Here is a 16,208-nt window from a genome sequence, read left to right as displayed (position 1 = left end):
AAGACTTGAACACAGGCTGCTGCACTCTGGTTATGCAGCATATGGCTGGCTGCTGACCCACTGAGCTAAACTGGCACCCTTCTGCTACTACTACTGACATGTAGGTGTGGAGGAGGCTTTCCACTCGAAACAAATTTAATAAATTAAGTCAATATTATACTTTTTGTGGCACACTCTTTAAAAAATAGAGTTCACAACTGTAAGTCTTATTAGGCTCATCCATGCTCCACATGCTGTGGCTTTGTCCGACTTTTGAGAACTGCTAGGTTTGGGTATTAATAGGCCAGCTAAGATTTGTTATTATTGCCACAGCTAATTGCACGTTTTTAACAAAAAGGAATAAGTAAATGCTAAAACCGAGAGAGCAATTTGTGGTATGGTTATAAGTAGATCAGAGTGGATTCCCCCTTTACCAAACCTGTTTCAGATATAAATACTAAGCTGAAGTTTCTAGAAACCATTTTCTACAAAAAAAACTGCATGTAGCACATTCCTTGTAACCCATGTCCATGTTAGTCATAATTTTGTGCACCAACTGTAAACAGAAGTCAACTTCCATCCCCACCAATATGCATTTACTGATCAAAAAAAAGAAAAGAAAACGTGCATAATCCTGAGAATGTACTACAATAATATAGTGAAGGTCATCTTAACAGGGAAGTAACCAGGTGTACACGCTTGATTAATCATTTGAAAAGTAGGAAACACTTTATTGGTTTGATTTATTTAGGAAAATGCAATAAAAAGAACACGTTGAGGGGGAAAAGGGAAACGAGCAACAATCTGCAGTTTAGTCAACAATGTGCTTAGTAATGCTACGGGACAGCAGAAAGGAAAAGCATGCGTGACAAAATCTGAGTCTAGTACAACGATCACACTACAAACTCAATGATTGACTGGTATGACAACTATTGGAGAGAAGAGACAAACTTCAATGTTGCTTCAGAGAATAAAGCTATAATGTAAAGAATAAATAAAATGTAATGCTAGCCAAAATGTCTCAAACTGAACAAGTGTAGACTAATATAGCGCTCAAGAATGATATGAGCCTGGAATGTGACTATTAATGAATTTATAGTAGACCGGCCCAATGATCCACATAATACTGAGGCTTCAGTCTAACGTCGCTTTCATTTTAATCAAATCCTTTAAGTAGATCACATCCTCTGAGGCATTTGTTTGGAATAGAAACACAATACTTATGGTTCATGGTGCAGGTACAGTGGCAGTCTACTTTAGAAAACCCTTGGTAAATTTTGAAGATTTCCTTTTCTATCAGACAATTTAAATTCCACATTTTGGGTGTATTAAAAAGTACAAAACAAATAGAAAATATAAGCCCTTACCTCCTTACACATATGCCTTTGAAACCCCTGCCTCTACATGATTTCAAGAGTTTTTAAAAAGCCCACAAAGGTAACCTGTGGATGCACAAGTAGCACAAAGGAACTCGGTGCTTGTTCAGTTTACTTCCTGGGAGGTGGCAGGCCTGGGGGAGGAGGGGGAGGCGAAGGAAACGGGTATGGCGGTTGACCCATGAAGCCCATGAGTGGGGGCTGTGGTGGAGCAAACTGCTGAGCCATTAGGGGCTGCAGGCCCCCTGATAGTGGAGGAGGAGCCTGGCCAAACTGACCCTGCGGTTGGCTCGTCTGATCCTGACCTCCGACGCTCCCGGCCTGGCTTCCACTGCGAGAGTTGTAGCTGCCGCCACTTCCGCCGCCACCTCCCCCACTGTTGTAGCTCTGGTACTGATCCGAGCCTGAGTTGTAGTTGTTTCGGTGATCCCGGCTTCGGTCCCTGTAGGAGGAAGAAGAGGAGCGGTCTCCGTCACGGTTGTTGCGGTTGTCACGGTTGAAGCCGCTGCGGTTGTCTTTGCCCCCGCCGCCGCTGGAGCGCATACGACGATCACACTCTTCCTGGTACATCAGGTTCGGGTTGTTGGAGTTGCTGCCACGGTAACGCATTCTTCCACCTGAAAAACAGCAATTCAACAATTTTCAGGTAAGAACATACTTAGATACATTAACACACACAATATACTGGAAAATTCTTGTTTTTTATCCACCAAATCAAAAAAAAAGGTGAAATAAGGTAAGTCAATGAATATAATAAAGTAAAAAAAAAAATACAGAGTAATAACTTTGTAAATATAATTAAGCGAAAGAATAGAAGGCCAACCTGTGGTGGCTAATCCATGTGTGAGAATAATGTCGCCTGAAGCACACTTTCAGCCTGATAAATCCAGGCATTATCATGTTAAGAGTACACAAATAGGAAAATATCCATTGTTAGGAAAAACAGGTAATCTGACATATTTAGGTAGTCAACTGACCTCATTTTTAGGAACTTAATATTGCTGAACCTAAACTTGACCACCACAGGAACCCCAGATCGAAACACTAACCCTACAAGCTTATATGAAGACACTAATCATTATGGGGGCATCGTTTCATGAGGGATGCCTTCTTTCCAGTTAGCATCACTGACGAGTGGTTTTCTTAAGGCCACACAGGTGTTTCACCCCAATCTTATGAGTTTACTGTGAGTTCTACTGATAATATTTAACAATCTGAAACGTTTAAGTTATCACTGATGGTCATCATTCAAGATTGTTTTTTTATTTCTTCCTCAAACACCGTGGTTCACCATTGCTTCCATGTGAAACATATTAATCACTGCAGTAGTTATTCAATAGAACATTCTTAACTGTTTGCTTATTTAAATCTAGGCAGTGACTTTCCTTGACTAAGCTGTGTGTGAAGTTTTTCAGTAGTGTTTCCTGCACTACAATCAGGCTAGTCAACTGTCACTGACCATACTGAACAGGTACCTGTGTGCTCTATTGCCTTTCATATTAAAACTTAAACAGCAGCCTAGAACCAAAGGTGTATAAATATGTAAAGCACAATCAGGACAAACAGATTCACAGGTAACAAATACGTTTTAAGACTGATTTCAGTACTAGGAGTCTAAAACAGAGTAACAAAACTCATTAATCATCATTAAATGATAAAAAATAGCACCTTCTGTTGTATGATAAATATTTATGGATAGCCTTTTCACACACAAAATTTGTGTGATTTGACTGAGGTTTAAGAGCGTGACAGAGTCCTTCTTACCGCCTCCTCCTCCACGGCCCGAGTCCACAAGCTGAAGTAATTTAGGATTGATGGCCTGGTGTGCCTCCTCCAGCACCCGGACAAGGTCTCGTGCTTGTCGCAGGTTTCCTGGGGTGAAGAAGGTGTAAGCAGTGCCCTTGTTGGTACTGCGAGCTGTACGTCCAATACGATGGACATAATCCTCAGAGGAGCTTGGATAGTCATAGTTGATGACGAACTTGACATCCTCCACATCTTTTGAATTAAAACCAATATTAGAGGAAGGGAGAAAGTAAATACATGAGAATCTCAAGATCAGGACTTCTGGAGAAAAAAGGTAATTTTATTTTAGCCCAAATATATAATTACAACTAAATATTTTCCAAATGCATTATTAGGAGAATTTCTAAACGAATAACTTACCTGCTTATTTAGACATCGTGCAAAAATCCAAACGACATTCAAAAATAACTGAAAAGTAGCTTTTTGTGCTCAGCAGATATAAAGTGAGCATGGCATTCAGCTGAAATCATGATTTGGATTTGTAATCTTCACATTAATGTGACTGCTGCTCAGAATGTGCGAGGACAACGAGTCTGTTTCTCATTACAGAAGATGTGGGGCTCTGACAGCACTGCTGATCAATAAGTCTCCCTTCTCCCCTCCATCGTGACAGAGGGAAGCCACTTAATCAACCATTACCTACTACATAGGAATAATAATGTACCGTGATTGAATGCTACTGATTTTAATGAGCACTAAGGCAGCACCTGAATGTATGGTGAGCTCGTGGAGGAGTTAGGACAAAGGGGTGGTGAGGTACTTACCCCCTTCATGTTGTGTTTACAAAGGTAGTCAGTCCCCCCTGATCAGTCCTGGTTCACAAGGAGGGGCTGAGGGAGAGGGAGACAGGATTCCTCCCTCACCTTCTGCTCACACCAGCAACGTCAGACGGGAGCAGAACCGTTAAATCTCCAGAGACACACCCACCCACGCAAACACACACACGTATACACAAACACACACACACAACGGGTGGTTCTGTTGCTCTCTCGCCGCATTGCAGGGCCCTCCTCAGACCCTGGCCAGGACTGGATCCAGACGAGCCCGTCTAACTCTCTCTCTCCTGTCTGTCTGCTTTTTGGGACGGACCGATGGGCAGACATACAGGAACCTCAGGCTGCTCCCAAGGAAGGCTCGTTGGATTTACAAACTCTGACAATACTGGGCAGGGGGGATCTTTTTTAGTCGAATAAGAGGGGCTGTAATCCCTCTAAAACTAGCGAAGCTTCTATTTTAACGTGAATGAGGGGGCAGTGACAGCAGCGCAGATTGTTACAGCTGCCATGTGCTGCCAAACCCTGAGAGGAGAAGAGGGGAAAAGAGAACAAGGATTCGGTCATGGGGATTTTGGAAAAATTAAGACACTTTCACTTATCCCCCCTTCTCAAGATTATCCTGTCAACAAGTGGATCTGAGAAAATTCATCTGTCTTTATTCTACACATATGCATCTGCAAAACATAGCAAACTTTAACATTTTTGCAGAATAAAGGGACAACTACACAATTTATCTTTTAACGCTTAGATTTTTTTAAAAAAGTGCAATATGTGCAACATCCTTAGTAAATTTGTACTGACACCACAAAGGAGACATAAGAAAAGGTGCACAGGAGCATCTGTCCCACACACCCCTCCTTTCAGGCAGCGTGCCAAAGAGCCCCGTTTGAAGGAAGCCTTTAAACTGCAGTAACAAGAAACAGACTATAAACCCAGTGGACCAGAGGGCCTGCAGCCTCCATACTGGACAAAATGGTCCGTTAGACTGTCACATTATTACAGTAAGGGCGGGCGCTTTAATATAAAGCACTGATTTGTTTCATTGTTTATCACTAAATTCATTCCTGTTATTCCTTTCAGTTTATTTTCACACTTGTGGTTAATTGCAATAGTACATGTACACACTGTATAATACAATTACTGGTGTATTAATCTATGTAAAAGCTCCTGTAACGAATGTGCTAATGTCCTGTTTAACCGAGAGACCACATTAATAGGTTAAAACCAGAACCAGAAGTGTTATTAGTTTTGTATTTAACTTTTTTTTTTAGATTTTAGTATGGACTTACTCATTGCCGGTTTTTTTGATAACTTTTAGTTAATTTTTAATATACAAGTTTTACAAGTTTACAAGTTTTTTTTAAGTATTATAATATGGAGTGTAATTTTCAGGAAGAAGAAGAAGCTTAGAATATATTTCACAATAAGGACACTGGTACACAGTGACATAAGTATGACATAAATACCCCCATATCTCAATAAAGATCTGTACCAATACCGGCTGTATTGGTAAATTTCAGCCAACCTGAGAAATACTAAAACGAAGGACATTTCTTGGATATTTTTATTTTGTTTTGTTTATGTGCAAAATATAGTTTCAGTTAACCTTTTTCAAGAGTTTTATTTCAGTTAACTACACTTTAGCTTTTATTTTATTCATTTACTATAATGACACTGACTCATAATAGAAACATAATTAAAATGAATTTTTAAAAATCTATTAACCTTAATTTTTTAAATGCAAAAATGTTAACATACTTGTGATCTTCCACTAGAATTAAGTACATGTACTGAAAGGCAAACAATGAGTTTTTGCAAAATATTGGAGCCTTTTTTTAAATTTTTATAGCAGATGTGTACTTAGTGTATTTAAGTGTTATTTTGTAATTATTGTTGACCCAAATTAATACATTCCTAATAACAAAAAACTGACATAAACAACCTGAGTGTAATTGTTGGAGGACAGTTCTGCAAGAAAATGTATATTTTGTGTTTTGATTTATATCTGCCAATTGCAAGAAAGGTTGTTCTCCAGCTGTCCACTTACAGACAATCTACTGGCCTACTTGTAAAGATATTTAGCAGAACAGAGGTCACTTTAATAGGAACCCACCAACTATAACTGTGTTATTCTTTTATGTATATATTATTTAAAAGTTATTTCTGAAAAAAAAAAATAGATTAAAAAAAAACCGAATCACAATGACACAGTGAATACAGAATTACATGAGATATTATGAATTATTAAGATAGTGAGATATTATGAACTATTGTGTGGTGAGACATACCCAGACCACGAGAGGCAACATCAGTGGCAATCAGAATGGGGGCTTTGCCACTCCGAAATTCTGTGGAATACAATCAAACACTTTACAACAGAAGAACAAAATGAAACTGAAGAAGAGGATCATTTTGTAAAATACTGGTAACAGATGAATGGGAGGAAAATAACCCACAACAAAGACAGGACAGAAGGTGGCACCACTTTATCCTCACCTGTAAGTACCCAGTCTCTTTCAGGCTGGCTCTTGTCTCCGTGAATGCACATGGCCGGCCACCTAGAAAACAAAACCACATTAAAGTAGCAAGATTACTCCACCTTCAGTATTTTAATGTTCAATATTTCACCTAGAAATACTTTGTAATTATCACAAGAGAGAGTAACTCCTCACCCATCACGCCTCATCCTCCGTGTAAGATCATCACAGCGTTTCTTAGTCTCCACAAAGATGATGGTTTTGTTCTCTTTTTCAGCCATTATCTCCTCCATCAGCTGAATGAGTCTTCCAACAAAGAAAGAGCTCAAATTAGACCTATAATGAAAGATTGCAACATGCTATTTTACTCTAGTCATATTTTTGTTTCTTACTTGTCGTCCTTTTCAGTCTCCATGCAGACATCGACTATTTGCAGGATGTTGTGGTTGGCGCTGAGCTCCAGAGCTCCGATATTGATCTGGATGTAGTCCCTCAGGAAGTCCTCAGCCAGCTGCCGAACCTCTTTTGGCCACGTTGCACTCCACATCAGAGTCTGTCTGTCAGGCTACGAGACGGAGAAGGAAATAGATTTTAACTGAAAAACACTTCTACGATAGGGTTTTATCCAGAATCTTAATAGTAAACCAGCCCTCAGCCTTACCCGAATTTGTTCTACTATCTTGCGAATCTGCGGTTCAAAGCCCATGTCCAACATGCGGTCAGCCTCATCCAGCACTAAGTAGGTGCAGCGGCGCAGATTGGTCTTCCCTGCCTCCAAGAAATCAATGAGGCGACCAGGTGTGGCAATGCAAATCTCAACCCCTAGAGTCAAGAAGACCAGAAAAAGCAATACACATCTTGAAAGGTGCTCAGGCAAAGTGACAATCGTTCTTGTGGGATATAGTGAACAGAACATTTCATAGATTTCTTGGATTTTATAACAGTTTTCAATAATCCACTGCATGTCCTTATCTACACCCAACCATACCTCGTTCAAGGTCTCGAATCTGTGGTCCTTTTGGAGCTCCACCGTAGACACAGGTGCTTTTGATACGGGAAGACTTCCCATAGTCATAAGCGACCTGTTGTACCTGCTGAGCCAACTCTCTGGTTGGGGCAAGTACCAAACACTACGACGAGATGAGGATAATAAATAAGGAAGGTTACAGAATGACAGAAGACCTGCACTAAGATCATGATTTAAATAAAATCTGTATTATATTATGGTATTATATTACACATTAAGTTTAAACTTACAATTGGACCATCTCCCCTCTCCAGATAGGGTTGGTGGTTGATGTGTACAATAGCTGGAAGAAGGTACTGCAGGAAAAAATGCAAAAAAATTAGTAAAACCAACTAATGCCCATTTGAAAATCTTTTGGTATAAGCATAAAAATGATTTTCTTCCTACTTCTGCAGTTAACCTAGCAACATGTGCTACATACAGAAATTACTATTGACTTTTAAATAAAGCATTAAAAATTCTGTCATGGTCCCAAATGATGAAGAATTCTCACAGCTAGTGTCTTTCCCGATCCAGTCTGTGCAATCCCCACCATGTCCCTGCCACTCAGGGCCGCAGGAAAACCCTGGGACTGGATTGCTGTGGGCTCCTTGAAGTTCTGCTGCATCAGCACATCCATCACGTACTCTGTCAGGAAAATGAGGGAGACAATCAACAAAAAGCTGTGCAGATGTTTTGATCTTCTTTGTTTCCTTTCATCAGAAGAATTGTTTGTTTAAATATACCTGCAGTACGTGTAAGAAACATTTTGATAATGGCTTTAAAACAAATTTATGAGATTTTATAGTCACTGGATGTTTGAGTTTGTGAAAGAAAAAATTACTAAAACTAATGCTTTGCTAATGTTTTATAGAAATGATCTGTGCCAGCATCATAGTTTATGCAGTGTATTTTTTACTGACGAGGAAACTGCGCGTGGTGAAAAGCGGTGACAGGCTTTGGACAGCCGGACCCTCTGATTGTGATCTCCTTTCTTTTGCAGAAGTCTTCCACTTCATACTGTACATAACAAGAAAAGAAGGGGGAAAACATACATGAGGGGATGGTGTGTAAATTGGTCACATTTTTCAGAGTATGTTCTAAAGTTTTACCAAAGAATTACAATTTTTGCTGCTTTTATTGTATGTTTCCACTTTTTCTCACACAAGCAAAAGCACTATTTGAAACAGAACTTATTACCAAAAATACCCTCCAAAAATTAGGTCAATCACGTTTTCATATTACTGATGTAGAAGAAAAACAGTAAACATTTACCTGATTCACGCGTTGCACCTCAAGATGTTCAGTGTAGAAGTTCTTCTCAAATTTTGGCAGCTCATCCAGATTCCACCGCTTCTTTCGAAGACGCTCCCCTGGATTCCCAAACTTCATTGGTGGAGGTCCACCGCGACCGCTCATGGGCCCAAACCGTGGCCTGAGAAATAAGAGCAATGAGATAAAGAGCACTGAAGACTCAGAACCGCAAGCTGCAGCAAAGGATTGACTGTTGAGCTAATGCTGCAATTATGATCCTGACCAAAATATGTATGGCTTACTGAAAATGCATGTAACAACACTGTAATTTTATTATAATCATCAAGTCTACAGTGCCAATCCTATATTAGTCCACAAAAACTGTAGGACTTTAACTCCTCTACACCAGTCAATAAATGCTCTGTTGTGCTTTGTTTATATAACCTAAAGCTTTAGGGTTATTTTAAGATAGTTATAATACCTTTAATCCTTTACAGAAATTATGTAATGACTGCAGCAGATATAAACCTAGGGTTACAATATTCAGTTAAGTTCAGATGTGCAAACACCACCGAAGGTGTGCTAGTAAGTGTAGTGTGATGACACAACGATTATGTATGTACACCGGTAGAAGTAACAAACCCCAACACTTTACCTTTACAATTTCCTAAGTAATAAAATGTAATGTTAAAAATACCAGGTAGCCCTAAGTTGTAGTTCCTACTGATATTTAAACAGCAGATACTGGCGACCTGAACTTTATCATAATTTATCATGAAATTATCATAATTTCCCTCGGGATTAATAAAGTATTCTGATTCTGATCCTGGCATCAATTCAACACCATTTTTAAGCAACTGTTGCATTTGTACTGCTGCAAATGTACTATAACCCTCGACTGTGAATTATAATAATAATAATAACAATTATTATTATTATTAATAATAATAATAATAATAATAATAATAATAATGATGATGATGATGATAATAATAATGGAGTAACAATAAAATTAAGAAAATATTGAGGAAGTCTAGGCTTTATCGGTTGTGGGTTTAATAAAAACAAAACAAAACAGGGCCTCAGGTCGAACTTCCTCCCAAGTCCAGGTCTGTAAAGCTAATTGTGTGTAAAATATGTTGCTTTCACATATAAACTAAAAACTCACCTGTCTCGTCCACGGTCCCTGTCTCTGTCTCCATAAGATGAACCCCCTCTCATTTTCCCGTTCTGTTGTGTTTGTTATGCTAGCTTTGACGTCGGAAAGCGGTTTGTTTTCGTTTCGCTCGGCGATTGACGGAAAAATAAGCGCAATTTACGAGAACAACGACAAGAACGTCGCAACCTTCCGTTATTTTTCTATTAGACGATAATTACGCGTAAATGTCGGGATTATTACACAATTATTGTGTACGTCACGTAGCTAAACGGCTAGCTCGCTCCTTTCCTCCCTGCCCTCTTTCCCGACGTGACTTCAGCTAGTAAGTTTACGTAGCCTCGTCTAAAACGAACCTTTACTACGTACGCATATTCACTAGCCGCAATGGTGAATATGATAAGTGTAAACAATGCGCTTTTTATCGCTGTGTGGCGTCAAAACCTTGGGCCCTATTTCACGGTGAAAAGGCAAAGTGAGATGGAGGGACCTTAAAATGATCTCCACAAAGTAGTTAAAAAAGCTCTGTGTTGACACAAATCTCATACTTTTAACGAAGAACATAAGGAATCTCTAACTCAGCAGTAGGGGGGCGCTAATGCTTCACCTGGTGCATCCGACTGTGAAGCGACGAAGAAAAGTCTTCCAGGAAGTTCAAGTAGATGGGTGCAACCAATGACTGTACTGAGTAATGAATTCAGTATGTGGTATTTATAGATAGTAATATGAAGTTTTTGCTCTTCGTGACAACCACTGTAAAGTTCACATAGCCTGAAGAAATGCCTTTGTTCATTCAAAATAAACCGCTTGACCGCATAAGATCGACAGCGGACCTGTTCGACAAAAATCCACATTTACAGGTTTGTTTTTGCAAAAGTGGCTGCTCATCCTTTTCATTTAATAGGAATTGTCTGTATATCGTTATGCTAACAAAATCGCTGTTGATAATTTACTAACATAACAGATTTAACTGTCTCTAAAGTAACCAAGTAAGTGTCAGTGGTTGTAAATCTGTGCATGAAGCAAAAAACCAAACCTAATAAGTTACACAGGAATGATTTATAGAACTGCACTACGACTACGTTTCAGGTACCTTAAATATAGATTCCGTTTATAGCTATAGATATCCAGTATGGACTAATAACGAACATGAAAAAGATTCAAACCCTCAATAACAGTAACATCCACATAAACAAATACTTTACACATAAATGTCGCTTTGCCAAATCTCAATTCCATCACAAATCCTCGAGATCGGTAGGATACCTGTGCTTAGCTCAGAATAAGATTCATTCTAGCCTTCTAGCTTTGTTCCTTTATTTTGGTAATCTAGTCTTCAAATCTTCTTTAACTGTATGTCATTAGTTAGTTGTTTTTTGTTTTTGTTTTTTGGTAAGGGGAAGTTGAAAGATAAATAAAATAACAAGATAAATGAAAAATAATAATTAAAAAATTATTCACTTCGTTTATTGCACTGGTCTCATTTCAGCTCAGTGAGAGAGTCTTCACTGCACCTTGCTTTTGTTTATGGTCACACTATTGTGTCTCTCAGTCATACTGTGAGAGTGGAGCAGACAGTGAGAGGAAAAGTGAAATAATATTAAGTTGCTGAAAATTGCAAATTGTTGCAGGAAGTGCAATAAAACTACCCAACTAAAGTTTCACCGAACATAACTCCTAGTAACCCCCTGTAAACCTGCTGGCCCGCATCCCGTCGTCCCCAATAATTGATCCAGCTTTACGAGTCAGGATCAGAAAAAATATCCGAGTCAACTACTAAATCAGTTTGTGTTGTTTTCTTTGTTTTATCACTTTGAACCATTTAACTATTTTGCTTTCATGTCACAGGAAAAGGCAAAAGCATTTCGGTCTAAGCCGCTTGTTGATGTTGATCCAAAGTGCCTCCTGTATGTCCATCAGAGGGAGTTTGCTGCAACAACACCAGCAGACAGTGAGTAAAACAAAATACTGGAACCAGATGACCTCATCGCAAGGCTGTATACACACTGATACATAAGACTTTTATTATGTCTACACCTTACCCTCACACAGCTTTGATCTTTTAGGGCCCACATAACAGAGATGGGTGGAGATGCTGTTGAACCAATTTTAGCTTGAAAACTCAAGGGTTATGTTTTGGCAGGCAGAAACAGAGGCTACTGAAAAAGAAGACATAGACATTTTCACTTACCAGTTTTGTCATATCAGTTACAAAAATGAAGCCGAAGACTTGCAGCTAAGCTCTCACACATTTTGTAATTTTACTCCGCTTGTGTCTGCACTTTACTTTAATTGCCAAAGCGTTAAAGTGATGGATGGATAACGTGCCTGGTACCCACTCTAATATGTAGCAGTATATGGAATAAATCCCAGTCTATGTTTTCTGCCTTATATTCATGAATTACTTTCAGTGACAGTTCCACCTCATCATCAAGCTAGGTAAAGAAATCGTTGGGGTTACTTTTTGCCATTGCTGCTCAACCTCAAATGTGAAAACTCTTGGCTCCATCATGTTGATTGGTTGCTTGTTGTTAAAACTTGTTGTTCTACAAGGCATTCAGCCAACAACAGAAACCTTAATAGTGTGTGATGAAGTCTGACCACTGAATAGCTTTTGGATCAAGAATTATTCTAAGCGTCACTCTGCTTTTATTTATTTATGGACTATTTGGTATAAAATTCAGCACTTCAGCATGTTTACTTGGTCTTCCAGATCATGTACTGCACTATAACAGTAACATGCTTTGTTGTCTTATTTTTAACAGAATGCGTTTCAGTCATTGGATCTGATGATGCCACAACCTGCCATTTGGTTGTGCTGCGGCACACTGGTGAGAAATCCTTTACCATATTTGGGGCGATCGTGGCTCAAGAGTTGGGCGTTCGTCTTGTAATCGGAAGGTTGCCGGTTCGAGCCCCGGCTCCAACAGTCTCGGTTGTTGTGTCCTTGGGCAAGACACTTCACCCGTTGCCTACTGGTGGTGGTCAGAGGGCCCGGTGGGGCCAGTGTCGCCAGTGTCTGGCAGTGTCCGGCAGCCTCGCCTCTGTCAGTGCGCCTCAGGGCAGCTGTGGCTACAATGTAGCTTGCCATCACCAGTGTGTGTGAATGGGTGGATGACTGAATGTGTAAAGCGCTTTGGGGTCCTTAGGGACTAGTAAAGCGCTATACAAATACAGGCCATTTACCATTTTACCATTTGTGCTAAGGCATTATAAAAGGAAACTGTATATTGAATTTGTGGTTAACAATTACGTTTCATTATTTCTTAGGAAGTGGAGCAGTTTGCCTAGGTCATTGTGACGGTTCCAGCACTTGGTCTGAAGTACCACTCCTCGTGAAAGCGGTGACATCACTGAGTGATGCTTGTAAGGAGGGCAGGTATGACACACACATAAAAAAAGCAGTAAAATTCCAGATTATTCAACTAATTAATTAATTAATTTACATTTCTCCTCTCCTTTCCAATATGCAGACTTGAGCTCCATCTTGTCGGCGGATTCAATGACGACTCAACAACATCCCATAACCTCAGCCTTGATATACTGGGTATAACCTTACAAACTTACTTCATGTTGGACTGCAGTGTAATGCAGCAGCATAACTTAAATGGCTTTTTATCACTTCACAGCAGCATTCCAGGTACAGAAGGAGGATATTCATCTGGAAACATGCTGCATCACAGGTAACTTTGATGTTTGTTTTAACTGTTGAAGACTGTTTAGATACACCTGTCAAAACAAAACCTTTGCTCTAATCGTGCCTTCGATTCGCTGTTGTAGAAATGAACGATGTGGTTGTTAATGGAACTCACAGACCTGTAGTATATGGAATTGGTAAGTGATACCGTTACAGAACAGGATCCAGTGCTTTCGTGGTATTCAGCCTTTAATATGTTGTGACTTTGTTTCTGAACAGGTGTAGATGTTAAAACAGGGGATGTTTACCCTGCCTCCTTCCCTCATAAAGGCCCTGCAGAGGAGCTGCGATCAGCACGGACCTTCACGGGAGGAGAGGTGCTCTGCAAACATGACATGATGAGATTTTTTTTGAGAGAAAAATGCATGTTTGGCTATACACAATTTTCAGTTGTCTACCTCATATTTAATCAGTCTGTTAATTTTGAAAGAGATCCTCAGATTACATCATCACTGATTTTTTTTTTTTTTCTGACTTCCAGTACTTACTGAAGTGACTTAAAAATGTTTTCACAAGTCTGTGTTTTAATGAATAACGAATCTGGGATCTTGAAATTGTTGTTATTTTTATGTTTAGTTTTTGGTTTTTGCTGGCAAAAAACTGAAACATACCAATTAAAATAATCATCCCTTGCAGATGGTTAACATATATGACTCGAGTCGGGGACTTTTTCAAATCGGCCCGTGCACATGGTCTCAGAATCTGGATATTGCCTTCTGGTTGTCACAGAATGACGACACAATTTTAAAGGTAACGTTATTGGAAGTTATTGTCTTTGGTTGTTAACCAATGACAAGAAGCTTTTTTTGTGAGTATTTAAAACAGACTATGACTTTGGTATTTCGTCCTCTTATTTAGTACCTGTCCACCTCTCCGAGGGCTGAGCCACCGCACTTTGTCCAGCATATGAAGTCCACTATTCAATTCCTTTTAGACCACCCCAACTCTGAAAGCCTGTTTCCAGGGGGTCAACCACAGTTCTACCACAGGACGGAGACTGGGGACTGGGAGAGGGTTGTCCAGTCATAGAGTCCAACTCTTTTCTTGCTAAACCTTAACCCAGTAGCTGACCTTTTTTGTCTCTCAGCTCAGTGGGATGCATTGTGACCCTCTCACCTGATTTCTGTTCTGTGTTTATTGTGTCTTAAAATGGAGTTTACTTTACTTGAACATGTATCTGTTGAATTGCTTTCCTGACTCATCTGGCTGGTCCAGTGGAATGAGTAGAGGCAGTCTCTTTGTTCGTGCCTCTAATAGTTTTTCTCACTTTCAGGACTTCATACGAAGTGTGCTTTTCTGCAGCAAGTTCAGGATAAGGTCCTACTGCTTTTCTGTTTTCCCTTTTTAAAGGAAATCATTTACAGTGTTTCACCAGGTGTCCAAGTGCTGACCTTTTCCACATCATGGGTCCAGTATTAGTCAAGTGTTAGAATCAGTTTCAGATGTGACACAGCTCTGATTGATTACCTCCTCTCCCAAAGCCAGAAGACAGTAGACATATAAAAGTTAAGAAATCGATGTGCAGCAACAATTTCTATCATGTATTTTGATGAACAATTAAATTCTTCATTGTGTAATAGTTAAAGTTTATTTTTTGACTAAAAACACATCTACCATGTAAAAGATATTTTATCATAAACTATATTCTTTTGCAGACCTGGCTAAGAATATGTTTGTTTTACAAACTGCATGTGTACATGTGTATGGTATTCTGCAGTGTGGATGTTATGGATTGTTTTTTAATTAAAGAAAATGCGGTTTTACTAGTTTTGCCTGATTAAAAATTTCATGCATGGCCTTTTCATCAGTTGTGTTTTAAGGTGCTTGATAAATTCAGTGTAAATTGTTGGAACTTGTGAACATGCTGTATTTGTTGAGAAATAAATGTGAATGAGGAAATCTGTTTTGAATGCTCGCATTGTTCAGATCGAAAAATACATTTTTGGTTGATAATTTGCAACAGTTTGCTCAAATGCCATTTGTAAAAAGTGTCAATGTGTTTTATTAGATAAAATGTGTGTGTCTGTGCTCTAGATGCAAATCAGTACATTCCATTATCATTTTAAAACCTAGAAATCCCCACATGACCAGGTTCCTGCTCCTACAAATCTTCTGAGACATAAATTCCAGCAGTCAGCACCTCTATTCATCGGATCAGGGCCTTTTTCCGTGATCTAATTTTGAATCCATAGCAGAACACGTTTTGGAGGTGTTGGCATCTAAACTTTGGAAAGGCATTCTTCCTTCTGTCAGGTTACTTAAATCAATGCTTCATTTTCATTTTAAATGAGCTTTTCCTGCACCATACCCTTTGGATTACACAGTAGGTTCTTTGTAAGTATGCCTGTGTGAGTGCATGTACTTATGCTTGAATGTGTGTTTGTGTGTACTTTATGCCTAGGTGTGTACTGTGTGCTGGGTTATGTGCAGTGCTTAGGTTTTTATTTATTTATTCATTTTATTTTAATTTATTTTTCCCGGGGGGGGGGGGCAGGTATCCTAAATGGAAAGCTCCTTATTAGTGGCTTCAAATGTCACAAGAACTGATGAACTGGGGTCTGACAGTTCTTAAAGAATCTGTGTCTTCTGCTGGACTGCATTACACATGTATTGCAGGGGGGGGGCAGTAAATAAAGGTCCTCATTCCTATAAATTCAGCAATATCTACAGTTGTTTGTGTC

General features: G+C 39.3%; 2 protein-coding genes across 2 annotated transcripts; one reads left to right on the top strand and one right to left on the bottom strand.

Annotated features, from left to right (window-relative positions):
• Window positions 1-682: 682 nt before the first annotated feature.
• On the bottom strand, window positions 683-10,162 carry LOC101484439 (putative ATP-dependent RNA helicase DDX17). The gene is made up of 13 exons (XM_004538910.4): window positions 9,843-10,162; window positions 8,696-8,855; window positions 8,344-8,440; window positions 7,935-8,068; window positions 7,672-7,737; window positions 7,403-7,544; window positions 7,076-7,236; window positions 6,807-6,979; window positions 6,610-6,720; window positions 6,434-6,495; window positions 6,226-6,285; window positions 3,120-3,353; window positions 683-1,972 (listed from the first exon to the last, which is right to left on the bottom strand). The coding sequence occupies exons 1-13, from the start codon at window positions 9,893-9,895 to the stop codon at window positions 1,467-1,469; spliced, it is 1,959 nt and encodes a 652-aa protein (XP_004538967.1). The 5' UTR covers window positions 9,896-10,162; the 3' UTR covers window positions 683-1,466.
• A 261-nt stretch (window positions 10,163-10,423) lies between these two features.
• On the top strand, window positions 10,424-15,462 carry ntan1 (N-terminal asparagine amidase). Its single transcript, XM_004538912.5, has 10 exons — window positions 10,424-10,690; window positions 11,679-11,781; window positions 12,596-12,661; window positions 13,101-13,209; window positions 13,304-13,377; window positions 13,460-13,513; window positions 13,611-13,664; window positions 13,747-13,844; window positions 14,164-14,277; window positions 14,386-15,462. The coding sequence occupies exons 1-10, from the start codon at window positions 10,610-10,612 to the stop codon at window positions 14,554-14,556; spliced, it is 924 nt and encodes a 307-aa protein (XP_004538969.1). The 5' UTR covers window positions 10,424-10,609; the 3' UTR covers window positions 14,557-15,462.
• Window positions 15,463-16,208: the final 746 nt, after the last annotated feature.

The sequence above is a fragment of the Maylandia zebra genome, linkage group LG6, assembly GCF_041146795.1.
Source record: "Maylandia zebra isolate NMK-2024a linkage group LG6, Mzebra_GT3a, whole genome shotgun sequence".
Lineage (NCBI taxonomy): Eukaryota > Metazoa > Chordata > Actinopteri > Cichliformes > Cichlidae > Maylandia > Maylandia zebra.
This window is presented reverse-complemented; position numbering and strand designations above follow the sequence as displayed.